This window comes from Coenobita brevimanus, chromosome 97, assembly GCF_032717465.1.
Source record: "Coenobita brevimanus isolate Jiangsu-jjx chromosome 97, ASM3271746v2, whole genome shotgun sequence".
Classification (NCBI taxonomy): Eukaryota; Metazoa; Arthropoda; class Malacostraca; order Decapoda; family Coenobitidae; genus Coenobita; species Coenobita brevimanus.
In genome coordinates this window covers 13,469,559-13,489,029 of record NC_137050.1, presented here as the reverse complement: position 1 = coordinate 13,489,029, position 19,471 = coordinate 13,469,559, and the positions used below count along the sequence as shown (strand labels likewise).

General features: G+C 44.3%; 1 protein-coding gene across 1 annotated transcript in view; it reads right to left on the bottom strand.

Annotated features, from left to right (window-relative positions):
* The window catches only part of LOC145413828 (extracellular matrix organizing protein FRAS1-like), a 596,816-nt gene that overhangs the window by 221,582 nt on the left and 355,763 nt on the right, over positions 1-19,471 (bottom strand). The window contains exons 32-33 of the mRNA XM_080283490.1: positions 15,422-15,753; positions 14,949-15,189 (exon numbers count right to left, since the gene is read on the bottom strand). Coding sequence (XP_080139616.1) covers positions 14,949-15,189; positions 15,422-15,753 — 573 coding nt within the window. The remainder of the gene's footprint in view (positions 1-14,948; positions 15,190-15,421; positions 15,754-19,471) is intronic.

Below are 19,471 nucleotides of genomic sequence, written 5' to 3'. Positions count from 1 at the left end.
AAAATGTTGGTGAACAATGTCGAAGGTTTCTCGAGCCACCTTTATAATATTGATTCTAATTTCCAAAGCTTTCAGTCTCGAAGTTATATGAACTCTAAAAGTGTCAATAGTGCCACTCAGTACTGCCTCAATCCTGTTCACTACCTCAGTCCCCATACCTGATCCACCAGTGCCCAGATCGCAGCTGACGGTGACTCAATCAGTAGAGAGGTGGCCTGCAGTCCTACCAGACCCAGGTTCAATTCCCCTCTGGGGCAGGGATCTGTTTAAGGATTTGAATTTCATAAAAGGAGACTTTACTGATCTACCAGAAGACCTGCCGACATGTCGTAAAATACCACCACTAATACTAATACACCAGCCCCGTATCAGACAGCCCTAGGATGTATTCAATATGTACAGAGGGTGTTAGCACCGAAGTGGTGACATGTAAAGGTGTATGGCATGTAGCAGGACTACTGGGCCTTGGGAGCAGGCAGTGAAACCTATGCACAGAGTCATAAAAAATAAAAAAAATAAAATAAATAAAAAAATAAAAATCACATACTGTACCAAGCTACCTCTTTAACAAAACTGAAAACATCAAAACTAACACATGTTATGTAATGTACTGTCCAGTGCCACAATGCCAAAAATGAAGCACTTTAGCTGATTCTGCAACCTGTTATCTGCATCCTGGGCATCCTGTTTTCCCTACCATACCTAGTCTAATGAGCGCCATGGGAAAACACAGACATTACTGATGTTAAAATAAGCAGATGACAGAAAAAAAGGAAAGAGCCAGAGAGAAACAAAAACAAGAGAAAGCAAAAAAAGAGTGCTAGATGTTAAGCAGCATCCTTTCCATGGGTTCTACTTTCACAGATGCAAAGTGTACTAACTGTGCGCACTAGGTGAAAGAGAGGATGGGCTACCCTACCTACTACGAATAGGGACTGGGTTACAGTACACCCCTATTATTTAATATGGTAATCAATACATCGCTATGACAATGAGATGTTAAGACCATCTCCCTATATTTGATGCATTACTCACACTATAATGATGAAGGTGGCTGACAAAAAGCCCACCACACACACAGACACTCATGAAAGCCAATCATCACCTACTGGAGCCAAGATGGCCTCCAATGTTTGCATTCGCAGAAACTCATTCTGAAACTTCTGCACAAGCCCCATAGTTCCCTCCACTCCTTTGAAATGTTGGGCCACTCTGTCTCCTCCTCACTCACTCTCTCTCTCTCTCACATGTCCCGTAGTAGTGACTGCATTGCTTGTATTCACTGTGCTGCATTGTTTTCTCACTCCTGCAAAACACCACAGACCACCTGCAATCTTTTGTGTGCAGTGCTAGTAACTGAAAGGCACTGCTGTGTGTGCTAAAAAGTGGATTTTGTCCTTTTTTTTTTTCTGAAAAAACAGTCTGTTAATGTTGGTCAAGCTACTACCCCTATTGGAAAGTCTGGTGCTAAGGGTGCTGCCCCTGGTGAAGGGAAGGTAAAGCATCCAAGGAAGAGCGACATCCTTGAAGCAGAGCTGCATATTGTAAGGTGGCATCAAGGTGGTCTAGTGCTGGTACCTTAGCTGAGACACTGTTGATACTCCAATCAACCATCTCTACCACCATCAAGGAGTGTTTATTCTGGGCACATACGTGGCTTTTTCTTAGCATGTAAGCAACATAACTACAAAGGCACATCATAACATCAATGTTTTAAAAACACTCAGAGGCATTACTTTTGGACAGCAGAAAGAATCTCTGAAAGCTTCTTCTTCTTGTGGGTCTGAGGCATGCAACCAAACCAGTGGTCCAATGCCCTTCCAATGCAAACTGATTAGGGCAACATGTTAAATGTGGGAAAGCTGCCTAGATTTACATATAATATCAGACACATACTGCACGATGCGCTGCTACAACCGAGTCCTCATCACCTCCCCCAAGAGGATCTGGAGAGACAGGATGAAAACTCTCAAAGATGCCCGGTGATCTCTCAAGAATGTGTAGAGGGAGGGAAATCTCAGGTACCATAACAAGAAATGTTCTTTGGTCTCTTCAAACCAGGGACACCATTAACACCAAAGGTACTTTATCATACCCAAAAAGTACAGGTGACTTGTAAGGCCCATGTAGTCCAACCACAACGTGATGATGGCAACATCGTGACAGGGGTGGCAGACCCAAGGATGTGGAAAAGTCAGTGTCAAAATGTCCCAGGTGAGAGGCAGGGAGGTCTGTCACATGGTTTGCATTTCAGTATTGTACAACATCCAGGCATCATGGGCAAGAGCTGGGAGTGCTACCAGATCAGGACCCATGGGGACCAACATGCCAGAAATCAGTGTCTGCCACATTACTGTTAGGAATTTCATTACCACAGATGCATATATGCAAGGGGATCCATTAAAAGCAAAAATGCCAGGGGGGCAAGGCTAGGAGAAAGAGGTGCTCCATAATGGCAAGGACTTGCCTGACAAGAGTCACTAGATGATCTGAGAGGAGGAGGGTAAGTGGAGACTGCGGGGCAGTACATAGAACCACTGGTTGGGGGTGGAGGAAAGTTTGTAGTCAAGGACCTGGGGGATGGCTAAGAGTTCTGCAGTCAGGACATCACGCCATCCATTGAAATACCAAGTTTGGCATAAGGAAAGGTCTTCAAAGTAGGCTGCTGAGGCAAAGGATGATGGGAGGGAGTGGGATCCATCCATGTAAATTCTAAAGGAGTTCCTGTAAAAAGAGGAGTCCTCGCTAAGAAAGAGCTGCCATGCCAAAATTGTATTGGCTGACTTCAGGAACAGCATTGGGAAATAAGGCGAGATAATCAATGACAAATCCATCCAAGGGAGGACAGGGAGGAGAGGGGTGACTGGGGCAGGCCAGTGGCAGAGATAAGCTGTGGCAGGCCTGGATGCTGCGGAGGATGAAGGGGAACCGCACTCATGGCCTGCCTGGGGGCTGGCAAAGGACCATGGGGAGGCAGTAGAGCGAGGAGACTGGGTGGCTGGATGGAAGGTCAGAAATGTGATGGAGCAGCTGACAGTCCAATTCCATGTCACAAGTGGAGAAGGGAATCATCCCAGACTCCACATGAAGCGAAACAACAGGGGTGGACCCGAAGGCACCAAGGGTAATGCAAAGTGCTGTGTTCTGGACAACATCCAACTTCTCAAAGTGAAACTAGGCAGCCAGTCCATAAAGAGAGATATCATATGACAGTTTGCTCCAAATGAATGCCTGATACAGGTGAAGGAGAGTACTTCAGTCAGCACAGCAGCAAATTCCTGCAACATACTTCATGATGTCCAGGCACCTAATTCATGCCTGATCAAAGACAGTCAATGTAAGGGGCCCCAGTGAGATGGGAGCCTTCCAGATGGAAGCCAAGAAAATTGTGCTAGGTTCACAGGGTGAGAGGCTCCCCAGTAAGCTGAACCATGAGCAGGGAGAGGAGCTTCAAATAAGTGAAGCACATAATAGCACTCTTATACAGTGCTTGTCAGAAGTATCGAGCGCCTATGGCAGGGCGCGCAATACTTATGGCCAAAAAAGAATCACCCGTTTTTGGTAGTAAAAATTAAGCCAGATGTTTGCGGCGCTAGCATGATGTCACGGTAGCCTGAGGCCTTCCTACGCGCTGGTTGGTTCCCACCTCGGTTGCCTACAGGCTGCCTGAGAGAGAGGAACTCCGCCATGTCTCCCTCTCTTTTTGCGTCATTTTTTACCGAGTGTCCCGCAGTGTTTTGGCTTTCGCCACTTTGTTATGGCACCTACCCGTGAACTATCGAGTGAAATCATATCCCAGATCATTGCTCTAAAGGAGGCAGACCACCAAATGAAGGAAATTAATGAATTGGTTGGTGTGGCTCAATCGACAGTGCGTAGGTGGTGCGCCCGTTTTCTAGTGGAAAACAGTGGTGACGTTCCCACAAAGAAATCGCGGTCTGATAGGCCCAGGAAAACTTCCCCGAGGTCTGTTAATGTTTTAAAATGTGCAGTGGAGTCTAATCCTCATGTGAGTGCAAGGAAAATAAAGGAGAGCAACCCGGAAGTGTTTGGTGAGGTTTCTGTGCGCACAGTGTCTCGAAGGGTCCATGAACTTGGTTACACAAGTCACAGGCCTGTGAGAAAGCCTCTTCTCACACGTTACCAGCGACTTCGTTGGCTTGCCTTTGCTAACAAATACCTTAACTGGGGTGAGGAGCAATGGTTGTCTGTGTTGTGGTCTGATGAGGCAACATTTAGTGTTGCCTGTAACCGAGAAGCACGTGTGTACCGGCGCAAAGGTAGTGACCCGCTTGACCCACGTTACGTGGAAAGCACAGTTAAACATCCCGATTCACTCATGGTATGAGGTTATTTTTCTGGTAATGGTTTGGGGAAGCTTGTTGTGCTTCCCATGAACTGCAAAGTGAATCAGGATGTTTATCTGGAGCTTCTGTGTGATCATTTACCAGAGTCCTTCGAGCTGACAGGTGCACGAGTGTTTCAGCAGGACGGTGCACCTGCTCATAAGGCCAAATCGGTCACCAATTGGCTTCGTGACTGCAAGGTATCATTCATGAAAGACTGGCCAGGAAATAGTCCAGACCTCAACCAGATAGAAAACCTCTGGTACCTCGTAAAGAAGAATCTCCAAGGGAAGGACGTGAACTCTCTGCCTAAGCTGGAAGCCGCCATTCATGACTCCTGGGACAAAATACCCCTCCAGCACCTCAGGAACCTTGTCCTTTCACTTCCAAGACGTCTCAGGTCCATGAAGAAGCGTAAAGGATACCCTACGAAGCACTAAAGGTAAATAAAATGCATTATTTAAATGTTTTTTCGATGTTGAAAGGTTTGTTTTGTAGGAGGGACGCAGGGAGCTCGATACTTTTGACGAGTACTCTATGCTTTAACTGTAAAGCCCCAGTCTGCAGCTCGTGGCAAATGCATCCACAGCCTGCTGGAGGTGATGATGGGCTTCCTGTAATGGGGCAGCACTGCAAAGGATGGAAACACTGTCAGCCCAGGCCAAGGTGGGCACTCAAGGAGGATAAGGGAGGTCAGACATTAATACATTAAAAAGAAGGGGACTAAGAACAAATCCCTGTGGTACTACTTACCTGACTAGAGGGGGGAAGGAGTATGGCAAGTACCCATATGCAGAAGGACCACTCCTCCTGAAAGCTTCAGCCCAGGCAAATGTTAAGCCAGTGACAGCAAGACAACACAACGTACAGAGGATCTCATCATGGAAGGCAGTGTCAAAGGGCCTCTGGACAGCCACAAAGACCAACAGGAGTACCTGTTGGTGACAGTATGCTTAGTGAATGTGATGGTCAAACTGGAGGAGAACATCAGATGTCCCCTTCAACACACAGATCCATACTGAATCTCAGGCAAACAGAAGTCATGCTCAAGCCACCAGGAAAGCAGGCAACACACCATCCTCTCAAGCACTTTCCCAACACTGGAGGGCAACACTATCAGGCTGTATGAAGGTGGAGAAGAAGGGTCCCTCCCAGGCTTGGGGAGGAGGAGGAGGTGAGAGGCTTTCCAGCAGGAAGGGAAGACCCCCCTTGCCCAGCTGTCATTAGAGATGTCAAGGAATGAGACCTGACAGGGGAGGGCAAAATGGACCAGGAACTTGATGGGGTCAAAATCTGGATCACATGCTTTATTAAGCCAATAGGCTCACAAACCAGAAAGCCCTGCCTGAGTAAAGGAGAGAGACCAAGTCTGCTGGGGATGGGAACAAGATGCCAGCCTGAATGACTCCAAGCAACTGCTGAAGCCCTGGAAATGGAGCAGGGGTATCAAACTGGAACCTAAAGAAGATGGCCAAGAAGGCATCCTTGTCCTAAAGGCCTACCAGGAGGTTACCCTCCTTCATTTGGGGATATATGGGGGTAGTAAGGCCATCCTACATTGCCCAAATAAAGGACCAGGACTGGGATGGTGAGCTTGAGAATGAAAGGGTTGAGCAGAAGGCTGACCAAGCAGCAAAATGACCCTAATTAAAAGTCCACTTACATTCTGCATCCCTACAGTGGTGAAGGTCCTGGTGACCAGGACAGGGGCACCTCTGCCAGGCATTCCAGGAAGACAACCCTAGTGCACTTCTCTGATGACCAAGGAACTGAAGAGGCACCCTAAGGATGTGCTGACGACTTGCAGAAGGTTGATTCACACACGGTAATCACAAGGGAAGTAAAGGCTGCCACATATTCATCCAAAGGCCCTGAAAGTCCAGGCATCACCAAGGCTGCCTAAAAAGAGGACCAGAAGCCCCATGTGAGAATCCAACATGGATAAGGTGGGGCAGGGCAGATGAAGAAAGTCCAGGAACATCCAGGATTATCGGAAGGTGATCGAGCCCCAAGTATGAGCCAGTCCAAATGGCCAAGCCACCAAAGATGAAGTCCCACACACAAAGGTCAAGTGTGGCAGGCAAGCCCAGGAGCAGATCAAAACAGGTCTGTAGGCCCAACAGGGTGAGAAGGGAAAGGAGTCCAATCTCCGAGAGAACCTGAAAGAGGGAAGATTATGTTATGACTTGTTGCCAGAACCCTGCACCAGGAAAGAGTTCCAATGGGAATGTCTGGCATTAAAGTTACCCAGGAGTAGACAAGGTAAATGAAGCTGATCTTGATAGGCCTGAAGTTCTTCTAGGCCAGTATCATTGCAAGGGTTGTTGCAAACCACCACAGTGATCCAAACCATCATGAGGGAAGGGAGGACTGCAAAAACTTCCAATAACCCCTAACGGGGTTGGGTCAGAGGCAGAACTGAGCTAGGCATGTTCTCCTGGACTAAAACAGCTAGACCACCTCAAACACCCCATTGATCAGACCAGCAGATGGTAAGACCTTGGAGAGACAGATGGAGGTGTGAGGACAGCCAAGACTCATAGAGACCAGTGACATCTGGGGTGAGGTCCACTACCATTTGTTTGAAATCAGAAGTTTTCCAAGAAGGGGATCTAGCATTCCAGAGGAGGAATCTTTGGAGAGGTAGAGGAGCCATCACTAGGAAGTGAGGAGGGGGGAGGGAAGCAGGAGGCCGAGACAGATGTCGATGATAGACTGCCCATTTCGATATATGGACAGGGAAGCTAGCAGGAGGTCCACAAAGGACTCAGAGGAATGGGCACCTAAGGAATTGGCATGTGGGAAGGCTAGGGAGGTTGTTCTCAATACAGGCTGTTAGAAGCAGGAGAATAACCAGAGACAAAGCCCATCACAGGAGAGCTGAGGAGGACGACATGCGGCTTAGATTAAGCAAGGGTAGGAATAGTAATCAATGATAAGGCAGAATTGGCTTGCAAAGTTCCAGGCAAGGTAACAGGCTGGATGGAAGGACCTGAGGTTTCATGTGCTGCATAAGGTGAGAGAGAGCTGAGCTGGGTGGAAATGATGTCATCGGAGCTTGGGAAAAGAGGCAAGGTGGAGCGGCACCACTGACTGAGAGTTTGGGTGGGAGGACACAGCAAACGTGTGTTCTGCCTCACTGGATCAAGCTGTCAACTCACTACCAAAAGCATCAACAAGGTTATCCAATACTGGAAAATGGTTGCTGACCACCATTACATAGGTAAGACCCTCCTGGACAGGTCAGAATGTCCAAGAGGGAGCAGTAAGTAGTGACAAGGGGGTTGTGCTAAAGGGGTTGCACCCAGAGAAGTTGAGGGCACATAGATGGGTACTGATGTCAGGCAGGGTCAAAGGGTCAGTTCTGGCAACATCATGGATGGCAAAGGCCTGCTGATAAATTGGGCATGTGCAGGAGACAACTGTGTGCACCGGTGCAGAAAAAAGCAGTAGGGGTCAGAGCACAGACTACCTGATGGGGACTTGGATGGACGGAACCTACTACACTGAGAGCATCTATATTGTATTTGTTTTTGCAGATCATGCCATGCCCAAAGCAATGGCATGTATAACACCTCAGCACAGGAAACACACAAGTCCTTAAAAAGTAGTGAAACTGACCAAAGATAACCAGCTCTGGCAAGGGGCCCCTTAATTTATGTAACACCACCAGCATTCTCTCCTCCATGAGGATGGACCTAGAAACAGGTGACCTCCACCAGCTGGGAGGAACAGTTGCCTAAAGAAAGAAGGTGACACACGAGTTCCTCCTCTGAGACATCAAGAACAACAGACCTGAGTGTACCATATGAAAACTTGCCACTAGAAGATGAGTGAGCCAAACAGCACCTGACAGACCAGTCTCCCAGCTGGGTGAGAAATTCAGGTGGTACAGTCATCTTGGTCACATCACCAGCAAACACACAGAATCTAATAATCGACCCCTTTCCCTAAACCCTCAATGCAGTGCTTACCCAGTGGAGGCCCACTGATGTCATCCAATAACCTGCTGGGATTAAAAAAACAGGTGTGTTGTCAGCTGACCTTGTAATGTACACAGGGCTCCAAGCCGCACTGGTGGCATCACCATCTGGGGAGGAAAGCCAAATCCATTTCTCTGGGGCTCCACCCTCCTTGCTAGCAACAGAAATTGTCCTCACCCTCTTGCTTGGAACAGTGTCCACCCTGATGGCAGGTGTGAGTTCCATCTGGGTGTCCTGGGAGTAGAGACTGGTCATGGAAGACTCCATGAGAGGACTACCTCCTGGCCAACATACACTAGAATACAAAACTGGATCACTGTGGTATCACAACATACCAATACAATGGACAATGATGGCACAAAAGCGATAATAGGCTATGTTCCTGAAACCAGGATGGTGAATGACACAGCCGGGAGACACGTCCGATGATGACCAGGTCTGGGCAACATCCATAATCTCTGAAGACAGTATATAATCAGTTAACCAGAGTAACAATGTCTAAGTCTTGGAAACTGCCACTGCCTATAAAAATATCCATGAGTTCATGGGGTGGGAGGAGTTGTTTTTGAGCATGAAGGTGGCTATACATCTAATACTGGCAACCTTTACAACAGCTTTCCGGTCAACGGCTTGAATTAAGGAAGTTGTTATTTGAGATCAATACATAAAACAGACAGGCAGGTGCCAATTTATAAGGAAGGTAAAGTGTCCTAATGCACTGTTTGCCAGGAGGAGGATATCAATGGAAACTCCCAGCTCCTCACACTTTCCATATGCCTCTGCCACAGTCTGTTGAATCAGGCCAGACTGACACTTGATATCATCCATCTCTTCTTATTATGAAACTAATGAATGCCTGAACCTTCCATATTATGGTAGTTGTTAAAGAAACAAGGGTGATTAATGGTGTGTATTATAACACACCCCATTCTGTGTGCCCTGGACAGGTTCAGGGCAAACAGCGAGATTTGTGACTTATCTGTTTTGTGTCCCTTAGCTTAACACATTTATTTGGAAATGTATGCTGAATTGGGCACTAACTTTAAAAAATGCACTTTCCCACAAAGATTATAAATCTGATGAACAGTGTACCCTCTTCCTTGACAACAGCCTTCAAAATATGAGCTCAGCTGTGGCAATCTTGTCTGTATAACCCTGCTCACCTGTGTTGTTTGGCCATTTCAAGCCCTTTCTCTTGACAAACCAGTTGAACCAGCCACACACTGCCTTAAAGCTGCCAAATAAGCATGGAACTGGTGGGTACTACATCCTTCTCCTTTCTTATGATGTGGAAAGTTAGGTATCTCTCAGCCATAACATTTGACATCCTCACTCTCCCATCAACATCAAGGTGCCGTAGCCCATAACAGTGGCCAGGATCTTCTTTTAGCTTTTATCAATGGTCCTGCTGGTAGACTCTGACATCAAAGTCCTTGGCAGTACCATGTTTCTTCTCTCCACAGCCAATTTGGTAGACAATCTTGACTTTCTTTTCCTGACTAAAGATATTACATTTCTTCCTCACTTGGTCTGGAGGAGGAGCCATGGTGGAAGAGGAAGTCAAACCAGTCCTTATAACACACTGTGGCCTTAGGCAGCACAGCATGTTCTGTGGGCTGTAAGCACTCACCCCAGAGCATGCAAGGGTGGTGGGAGAGCAATGTCACTGGTTAGGGGCTGCACAATGAGCTACTGAGCAGATGGATGACTTGTGCCATGGCAGACATGTCTGCACAGTAACAAATACTGTTATGCTATATTTGGCCATGTTTCAGTCCACATCCCACACTGTGTTGGATATAATCACATATTGGTAACTTTGCATTACAAGCAATTAGCATTTTGGGAGGGAATGTTAGAAGTGAACTGACTGAAATTCTATTCAACCTATATATGATCCATCACAGTGAAAGACTTAATATTCCCAATGAAATGGGATGTCCCACCTTACTCATTACCTCCCAGCTGCTTTCCTGCAATCACATAGTTTACTTTGTTAAAGGAATGGAATCTGCTCAAAATCAAGATACTAATAAGGTCAAGGTAAAAAATGCATGATTCCTTTACATAAATGTCTCATCGTTGTTTAGTGCACCTATTTGACGATATCAGAGGCTTTTAAGGGCAGATTATTACCATACCCTGACCTGTTTTTCTCACACAGAGATAGAATGATCAAGGATCCAAACCACAAAGAAAAAAGCATGAAAGAAAACAATCAACAGCATGCTAAATGAATAAGATACTCATTTACACACCATTCAAGTTCCTGGACTTCTGGCTCTAACTCACAGGTCTAACAATCTGCACATTACCAGATTTTTCTTTATTAATGCGCTTCATACTACTTGCCACATAAAGTCGTTCCATTGACAACCAAGTTAAAAAGGAGGCATAAAACTCTTGTCAAGTGCTCCTATGTACTTAAGTCATCCAACCAACTTGGTCCCTCACCAGATCTCTAGCCCCAACATTTTCTGCAACTTGCTTTCTTATACCCTCATTTACCATCTTCTTCTGGGTTACCACTTGTGCTCCTGGCTTCAAACTCACTCACACATACAGGAACATCACTGATTTTCTGGCACCCTTGGTTCCAGAGCCTTGCCAGATTAACAGTTTTGCCAAACCAACAGAGGTCACATATGTCATATTTAATAAGCCAGCAGGGATTAATGGAGGTCATGTATAACAGTAAATTCATAATGCACCTCTGACACTCTATCCTTCAACATAATCATATTGTTGTTCCAATTTAAGTTCTTTAAGGAACAACTGCGCCTGGTTCATTATCATGCTACCCAGCAAGTTCACTCCAACACTCTGATGCTGTCGAAATCATTCCATCATCAATCGATTAGGATCAGTACTCTTACCATCTTTCATAGTTCAAATGTTCATTTGCTTATTCAAATCACTGTCTGCATAAAATTTCAATATTTTATCCCTCTGCACCTCTGTATCATAAACAGATAATGAACAAATACCATCTGTATCACAAATTACATATGGGAACACCACAGTCCAGTTTTTCAACAGTTCCACTTTATCCTGCTATGTCAATTTTGTTTTTGGCATAATAATAATGTCTTACTGCATTAAATCCCCCCACACAGCGGCTGATACACCACTGTGACCAGATGGGTGAGGGAAAATCTACTTGAAGATATGGGCAGCCAATACAGTAGGTCACTGGTAACACGTATCAGTTACTATGGTAACAGCATGCCTTGTGGTAACTGGTTTCCACAGGCAAACAACCCCAAGACATAATAATGCTTTATGCACTCCACACTCACATATAAAGTGTTTCAGTAAAGTAAGTACCAGTAATTGAAATAAGCTTTTGCTTTGACTGTGGCATTAATTTATAATAAACTGAAGTGGTGATATAGCATTCAAGGGTAAACTTAGCTAAAGGAGTGAGAAATGAGATGTGCTGCAGTCACAGGAACACAAACTGATGGCTAGGAATGGCTGATTGTGGGAATTTCAAATTCACATACAAAATACACTGCCAAAGCTGACTTGCAAAGTAAGCTAGGAGGGATATGAGAGAAAAGGGTCATCTGGTTCACAATTGAGAGCAGCAGAATCAGAGTAAACATTGCTGATATCATCCCTCCAGTCTTTTAAGGGGTTATTATTCGGATATCAGACAAAAAGGTGGGTGTAAACTTGTGGGTCATGAAACTATTACATTAATTAATTGCTTTATTTGGTTACTGTGAAGTTTCATCACTGTGGTAGTTTGCCAGACAACTTAACCTCAATCAAGGAGGTCTGACTATTGAAATACTGTATTGGTGGTTAAACTTGTCACCACCACTGACATTTGCATCTTTCTTAGAAGCCACAGCTAGGGTTTAAATGTATGTAAAATAAACTAAAAATCAGACAAAATACAGCACAGGGATCACCACCAAGATATGCAGTGTATGCAATCCAAGCAAACACATGCTACATTTGATGCCATCTGTGGCCATCTATTAATCTAATTCAGCTGGCATGGAAATTTCAAGCACCCTCTCATAAGTAGGTGCCAGACCATCTGATGCTGGAGAATTTGTGGTGTACCTGTATTTACGGTCAACTTGGCATATATTGCTGGTTTGTTAGTCATGGTTTTCTAATTCATGGTACTTTTCCAGCCAAACCATGATCACTTTGTACACTGTGGTAACCAATTTGATAGTCACAGCTGCTGCCCCATGTGACTCATTTCTGACGAGTTTTCCAGGTCATGGCATTGTTTACACTAGTCGCGGCTGGAAGCCAATCATATTCATGCATGAGTAGCCAATCACAGCATTTCCCACACACACACCTAATGGCAAGCGGACGCCCTAGTCCATCCTGTTGTCCCTGTTACTTTCACACTCGCACCTTGCTGAGAGGCAGTAGTGTGCCTTAAACCTTGGATCCCCTCCCACTACCCCATCCACTTAAGCATTTTCATCAGTCAGAATAAGATAAGAACCTTACAATATTGTTCATTCCCATTACATACATGCATTACATTCTGTTTGAAGAGGTGTTAGTGTTCGCTGGTGACCAATCGGGTGTAAGTATGGTGGCAGGGGGCAATTCTGCCAAGAGGTTAGACTCATAAGTAATTTTCCCCATAAGTTATGTTATTTATAATTCACAGAATTTCTAAGTCATGGTACGTATTAAGAATAAAATAACCACAAATCACCCAAGCTGACTGTCCTTTCCACCACCCCATCTGGTGCTGGAAAGGAATGCCTTTACACAATGGCCCTGGTATAATCAGGTAGGTGAGCTGCATGGTTATATGAATGTCCCTCAATTCCTTCTTTATCTCCCAAAAGGAGCATGGCTGACTGCAGGAGAAGGGCAACTTAAGTCTGCAGGCCACTGGGTTCACATTCAGAATAGCCAGTGACCAAAACAACAACAATAAAACAACAACAATCCCACACATGTAAGTTCTCTCTATATTGCCATACCATCTAAGCACATTCTTTTTCAGTCTTATTGTCAACAGGATTTCTTATTCCATATTTTTCACTAATCATATTAATTCTTCTCCTCTCCACTCAATGCACTCCTATCCTCTCCACTCAATGCACTCCTTACTCAATCGTCAACAGTCCTGTTTCCAAAGCTCTTACTCCTGACTTCCTGTTCTCATGGTGTACAGTATGTTAAAGTACGCACTAACACACCTTCATACAATACTCCTGCAGCCTCCACACTCACATCATTGTTTAATATCAAGGTCTTCAGAGCATTAGCCATGTTGTTTCCCTGTGCCACTCTACTCTCCATTTCCTTTACATATTTACCTCTCTCTGATACAGACAGTGATTAATACAGTCACCTCAACTTTCCCAGCTCACATGGAACACAGATTGATTCACGGCACTGTCACACTTTCAGGTGTCTCCCAAACCTCCCTACAGAGAGGAAATTAATACTTCTTTATCCATTTGTTATAAAGGCTTTAACATGCTTCCATACATCGCTTTTGGTCACCTACTGTTCGCTCTCCATGCTGCTCCATCTCTAGCAGCCTTCCTATTCAGTTCCTTATCCCTCAGGTCACACCGCATGACCTCATGCCAGGTCTTAGTTGGTCTGCCTCTTGCAATTACACTTAATGTTCACTCTTCTCATCCTCAACACCCATTTGTCATCCTCCATCCTCTCCACATACCCAAACTATCTCAATCTACCTCTTCTCATCATAACACTAACACATTCAACTCCCATCCCTCCTTTCAATTCTTCATTCGCATTCCTAACCGTCCCCCCAGGCCTGTCAGTCAAAGATGCATTACGCATCTAACCAGTCATTATCTACTCTGCATGCCTGAACCCACAAATATCAATGCCCATGTCTCACTATCATAAAGCATTACACTCCCAACACACCATAAATATAAAATCAGCATTATTTTGTACTGCAGTTTACTTCTAATATATATCTCTTATGCACCCAATTATCACAAACAGTGCATAAGGTGAAGCTACTTTCCATACTCTCATGGCAAACTGCATATGGTCACACTTTCTATGCTTTGACAGTACGGTACTGCCACCTACCCTGTGTATCATTACTTATGTTTTATCTACAATGACTCTCAAACCCTTGTCCCCCACTCCATCTCTCCGCTTCTTCTATCTGTCCCCTGCTGTCCTCTCATTCTCTGTGTTAAACACCAAGTCATCAGTGTAAACATCACCCATGAGGGGTCAGTTCTGAAGTCAAAAGAGAAAGCTTGAAGCACCATGACAAACAATGAGAAGCTTAAAGCTGACCCCTGAAGCACACAAACACTCATGGAAAATTCATCACTCAAGCCTCCATTCTCTCTCATCTAGGTGCATGCACCCTCGTACATTGTCATAACCACTCTAACCAACCACTCCTCAATCAAAAGCTTTCTCACTGCCCACTTCACCACCTCCTTGGACACTTTGTCAAAGGCCTACTTCAAATAAAAAAAGTAGAACTCTCTCTATCATCCTCTGTATTTTTTCTGATGCTCTCAGAAAATGAAATTACAACTACCTGTACTTTGTTATGTGTCACTGGAATGCTCTACATTATATTACACTTCCTATACTTGCAACCTATTCAGCCACTCACCATAAACCTAAGCTCATCTGGGTGCATCTCACGATCAATGGCAGCTAGGTGGGTGGACATGAGAGGTGCAGCTGAATGCTCTGGCAGAGTCAGGCGAACGTTCACAGTGAGACGAGGCGGTGTTTTGTCTTCCTTCACTGTGATAAGTAGGCTGTGCTCGGCACCCTCCAGACTTGCACCACTCTGTAGCTGGAAGTGCAGTGTATCCCGCCCCATTCTCCCACCCATCTGATGCACAAACCTTAACCATTGACAATGGAAATGCATTACTGGTCTACATAAATCACTGGTCACAGCTCATTATATTCATTCATTCATTCATCATTTTTAAAAGTGATAAAACCAATATTCAATTCAGCTCAGCTATTGCACCATGTCTTTAGACATAAACTCACATGATTTTTGTAAAAAAAAAAAATAAATAAAATAAAAAAAATCATCCACAGAACCAATTAGATAAGTACTCTATATACCTGATATGTCTGTTGAGTAGGTCATGGTGAGTGAAGGAATCCCCTACACTGAGAGTGGACCAGGTCTTCCTATCTGATTTCAGTACCTCTACCTTGCCTGAGACTGGCAGTTTGGTCACCACATATTTCTTCCTCTGGCTATCAGCATCAGGAAGAGGTTCCATTGAATTTGAGTCCAATTTCCACACATGCCCCAGAGTGATAGTTACAGCACCCCCAGCATTCACAGTCAGTCCAGAGCCTGGGAGCAGGGATGGACGAGGGGAAGCAGGTTCTTCCTGAAGGATGGTAAACTCTACGACGCCACCAGTCTCATGGGTTCTATCACTCACCTGCAAATGTATGTAACAAATTATTTGTATCCTAACATCCATTTCCATATTTAACACGTGTGTGTGTGTGTGTGTGTGTGTGTATTTACCTAGTTATGATATACAGGAAATGAGCTATGCTCGTGAGGTCCCATCTTTTTCTCAATACTGGTAGTTCTTCTATATTCTTCCTTTGTTGTATTATTACCTCTCTTTCTCCAGTCATTCCATGCCATGTCCCTCTCTTTTATTAAGCCAAGTCCCTCTCTTTATTTTTCTGTTAAACCAATCCTCCCTCCTGTTTTCTTTCCCACTTACTCTTGGAACATATTTTTCCACACGAATTACAGAGGTCTAGAAAGATACCCCACTTCCTCTGCATCTCTCTTGTTTCTCTGAATATGCTCCAATCTGCATTTTCAAAAAATTTTCTCAATCCTGCAAAGCTTGCTTTCCCAGATTTGTATCTTCCCTGCCTATAAAGTTCATCTTTTGGCACCACGTTCCCTTTTATCATCTGGAACTCAATGACCACATGATCACTACTTCCTGTAGGACACAGATATTTCGAAGATTCAATTACGTCAGGTTCTTTGGTTAGCAGTAAATCTAGTCTTGCTGGCATCTCATCACCTCTGAATTTTGTCTCTTCTTTGACCCACTGGGTCATTACATTATTCATTGCTATATTTAACAATATAATGCCCCATGAATCTTCACTGCCTCCTGAGTCCCATTCCTCCCAGTTCACATCTTCACAATTAAAATCATCCATCAGAAGTTACATGCAGCCTTCACAGATTTGGAGAAAGCATATGACAAGGTGGATAGACAAGGATCGTGGAAAGTATTAAGAATATATGGAGCAGATGGGAAGTTGTTGAAGGCCATGAAGAGTATGAATGAGGGTGCTAAGGCTGCCGTGCATGTGGATAGTGAACTGAGTAAATTTTTCTATTTGAAGGTTGGATTGTAACAAGGATGTGTCATGTCTCCATGGTTGTTTAATCTGTATATGGATGGGGTTATAAAAGAGATACAAGGTAGGGCAGTGGATGTTGGAGCGGCTTTAGTGAGAGAGGGCAATGTTTGGACACTACCTGTACTGTTGTTTGCAGATGATACTGTGTTGTTAAGTGAAGATGAAGGGGAGCTGCAAGGTTTGTGGATGAGTTTGGGAGAGTATGTAAGAAACAGAATCTAAAGGTGAATGTAGGGAAGAGTAAAGTTATGGTCTTCCAGATAAGTGAAGTCAGTGAATGTACAGTGAGGCTGGATGAGGAGGAAATGGAAAATGTGAGTGCATTTATGTACTTGGTTAGTGTGATGAGTAAGGATGGAAGTTTAGAGGGTGAAGTGCTTGAAAGGGTGCAACAGGGAAGGGAGGTTGCTGGTTCCTTGAAAGCAGTGATATGAAACATGGAAGTGAGCATGGAAGTGAAAAAGCTACTACATGACAGTACTGTGATACCAACTCTAACGTATATAAGTGAAGCTTGGACCTTGTTGGAGGGACAGAGGTCAAGAGTGAGAGCAGTGGATATGAGTTATTTGAGAGGAGCATGTGAAGTCACATGGAGTGACAGAGTGACAAATGAGGAAGTGAAGGTGTGTTGTGGTGTGGATGTGGATGTGATGGGAAGCATTAGGAGAAACACACTGAGGTGGTTTGGACATGTGGAGAGGATGGAGAGCGAGAGACTGATGAGGAGAGTGTATGTGAGTGAGGTAGAGTGGGGAGAGAGTGAGGAGGATGCTAAGGATGAGATGAAGGGATGGAGTGGAGAGGTATATGAGAAATGGGGATGCGAGCTGGGAGCAGGGCAATTAAATGGCAGGGGACAGGGTGACATGGAGGCGATTTATTTGTGGCCACCCCTTACGGGAGTAAGGCATCTAACAATGGATAGATAGATGGAATTATGTTGTTGCTTTTGTCAAACACTTTCTGTAGATATCTAACTATGTCTGACAACATCTCCTGGTATTCATCGTCATTCCATGCCCTTATCTTATGGGGAACATATACTACTCCGATGTCTCTCTTGCTATTCTCTCAAGTTTCTAATTTCATATTTATCACTTCAGTCCTACCCAGTCCTAGTTCCACATTATCCACACTGATGTTGTCCTTCACTGCTATCATCACTCCTCCTCCCGTTTTTTCTTTTCTGCCTCTTCACAGTTTGTATTTACCATTGCCCATATGGATATCAATATCCTCTCTTAACTTGGTCTCTACAAAGCACATAATAACTGGTTCATGTACCCTCAAGAAATCATTGATTTCTGACCTTGCCGATATTAAACCACCAACATTAGTATATGTCACTTTCAAACTTTTTCCTTTGTTTTTTATTCCCTCTTCTCTCCCTCTCTCTGTCAGTACCACTTCCACAATTTCTGATCCATAAGTCTCCAACAGAACACCGTCTTCTCTTCCTCTGTTCGTTTTTTGCCTTTGTTCCCTTTACTACCTTCTTTATTTTAACTCTTTCTTCCTCATTTGTATCTCTCCTTATCCAAACATTCTTGAACTCCTCTTTAATAATTTCCATGTTCTGTTGATGATTTCATTTACCATTACCTGAGACTTAAACTTTACTTTAATTGGCCTCGCACCTCCTTCCCCATACTTACCTAGCCTTAACATATCTTCAATCTCTTCTTGAACTTTGTTGTTACCTTTCATAAATACTGATACCTTATTCAGTTCTTCTCTTTCCCTTTCTGATCTTACTGACATACATTTTTCTTTTACTCCTGAAATTATCGTGCATTATTTTCCCTGTCTGCTACATCCCTAACAAAAGATTCTCTACTTCTTAGTACCCCAACCACTTCCTTCTACACCCTTTCCTTCCTTTATTGTTCTATAATCTCTTTTAAATTTATTTTCCCTTTTTTCGTCTTGAATTTTCTTCCACCCTTTGTGTTGCTCCTTGATTTCCTCAATGTGTTCATCTTGCATCGTTGATTTTGAGTCATGCCATCTAGTTTACTTTTCATCCTGTCCCTTTCTTCTTCCAACCTCTTATTTTCCCTCTTGAGCTGTTTTATTTCATTTGAGGCAGATTCGTTTCTCATTTTTAATTCCTTAACTTGCCTTTCTTGTTCAGCACTACATGAAGAGATGGCTTCCAACTTGGTCTGCACTATCGTAATCTATTTCTCCTGTTCTAAGGTCGGTTCCTGCAACTCTCTAATTATTTTCCATACCTTTTTTAACTCTTGGACATTCCTCTCCACCATTTTCTCCACTCCTGCTACTCTTGTTTGGTTCAGTTTAGTATTTCCTTTACCCTTATCCTCACAGGAGAAGCCCGCAAATTCACTGCCACCAGATGTAAATAATGAAATATCTCCTGCCATGATGCAACCTACCATGTTGCCCTGTCCGCCACCATTTCATTGCCCTGCTCCCAGTTCACACTCCCCTCTCTCATATACTTCTCCACTCCATCCCTCCATCTCATCCTTGGCCTCCCCCTCCCTCACCCCCTTCCACCTCACTCACATACACTCTCCTCATCAGTCTCTCACTCTCCATCCTCTCCACATGGCCAAACTATCTCAGTGTGTTTCTTGCAATGCTTCCCATCACATACACATCCACACCACAATGCTCCTTCACTTCTTCATATGTGAGTTTTTCTCTCCATATGACTTCACATGCTCCTCTCAAATAACTCATTTCCACTGCTCTCACTCTTGACTTCTGTCCCTCCAACAAGGTCCA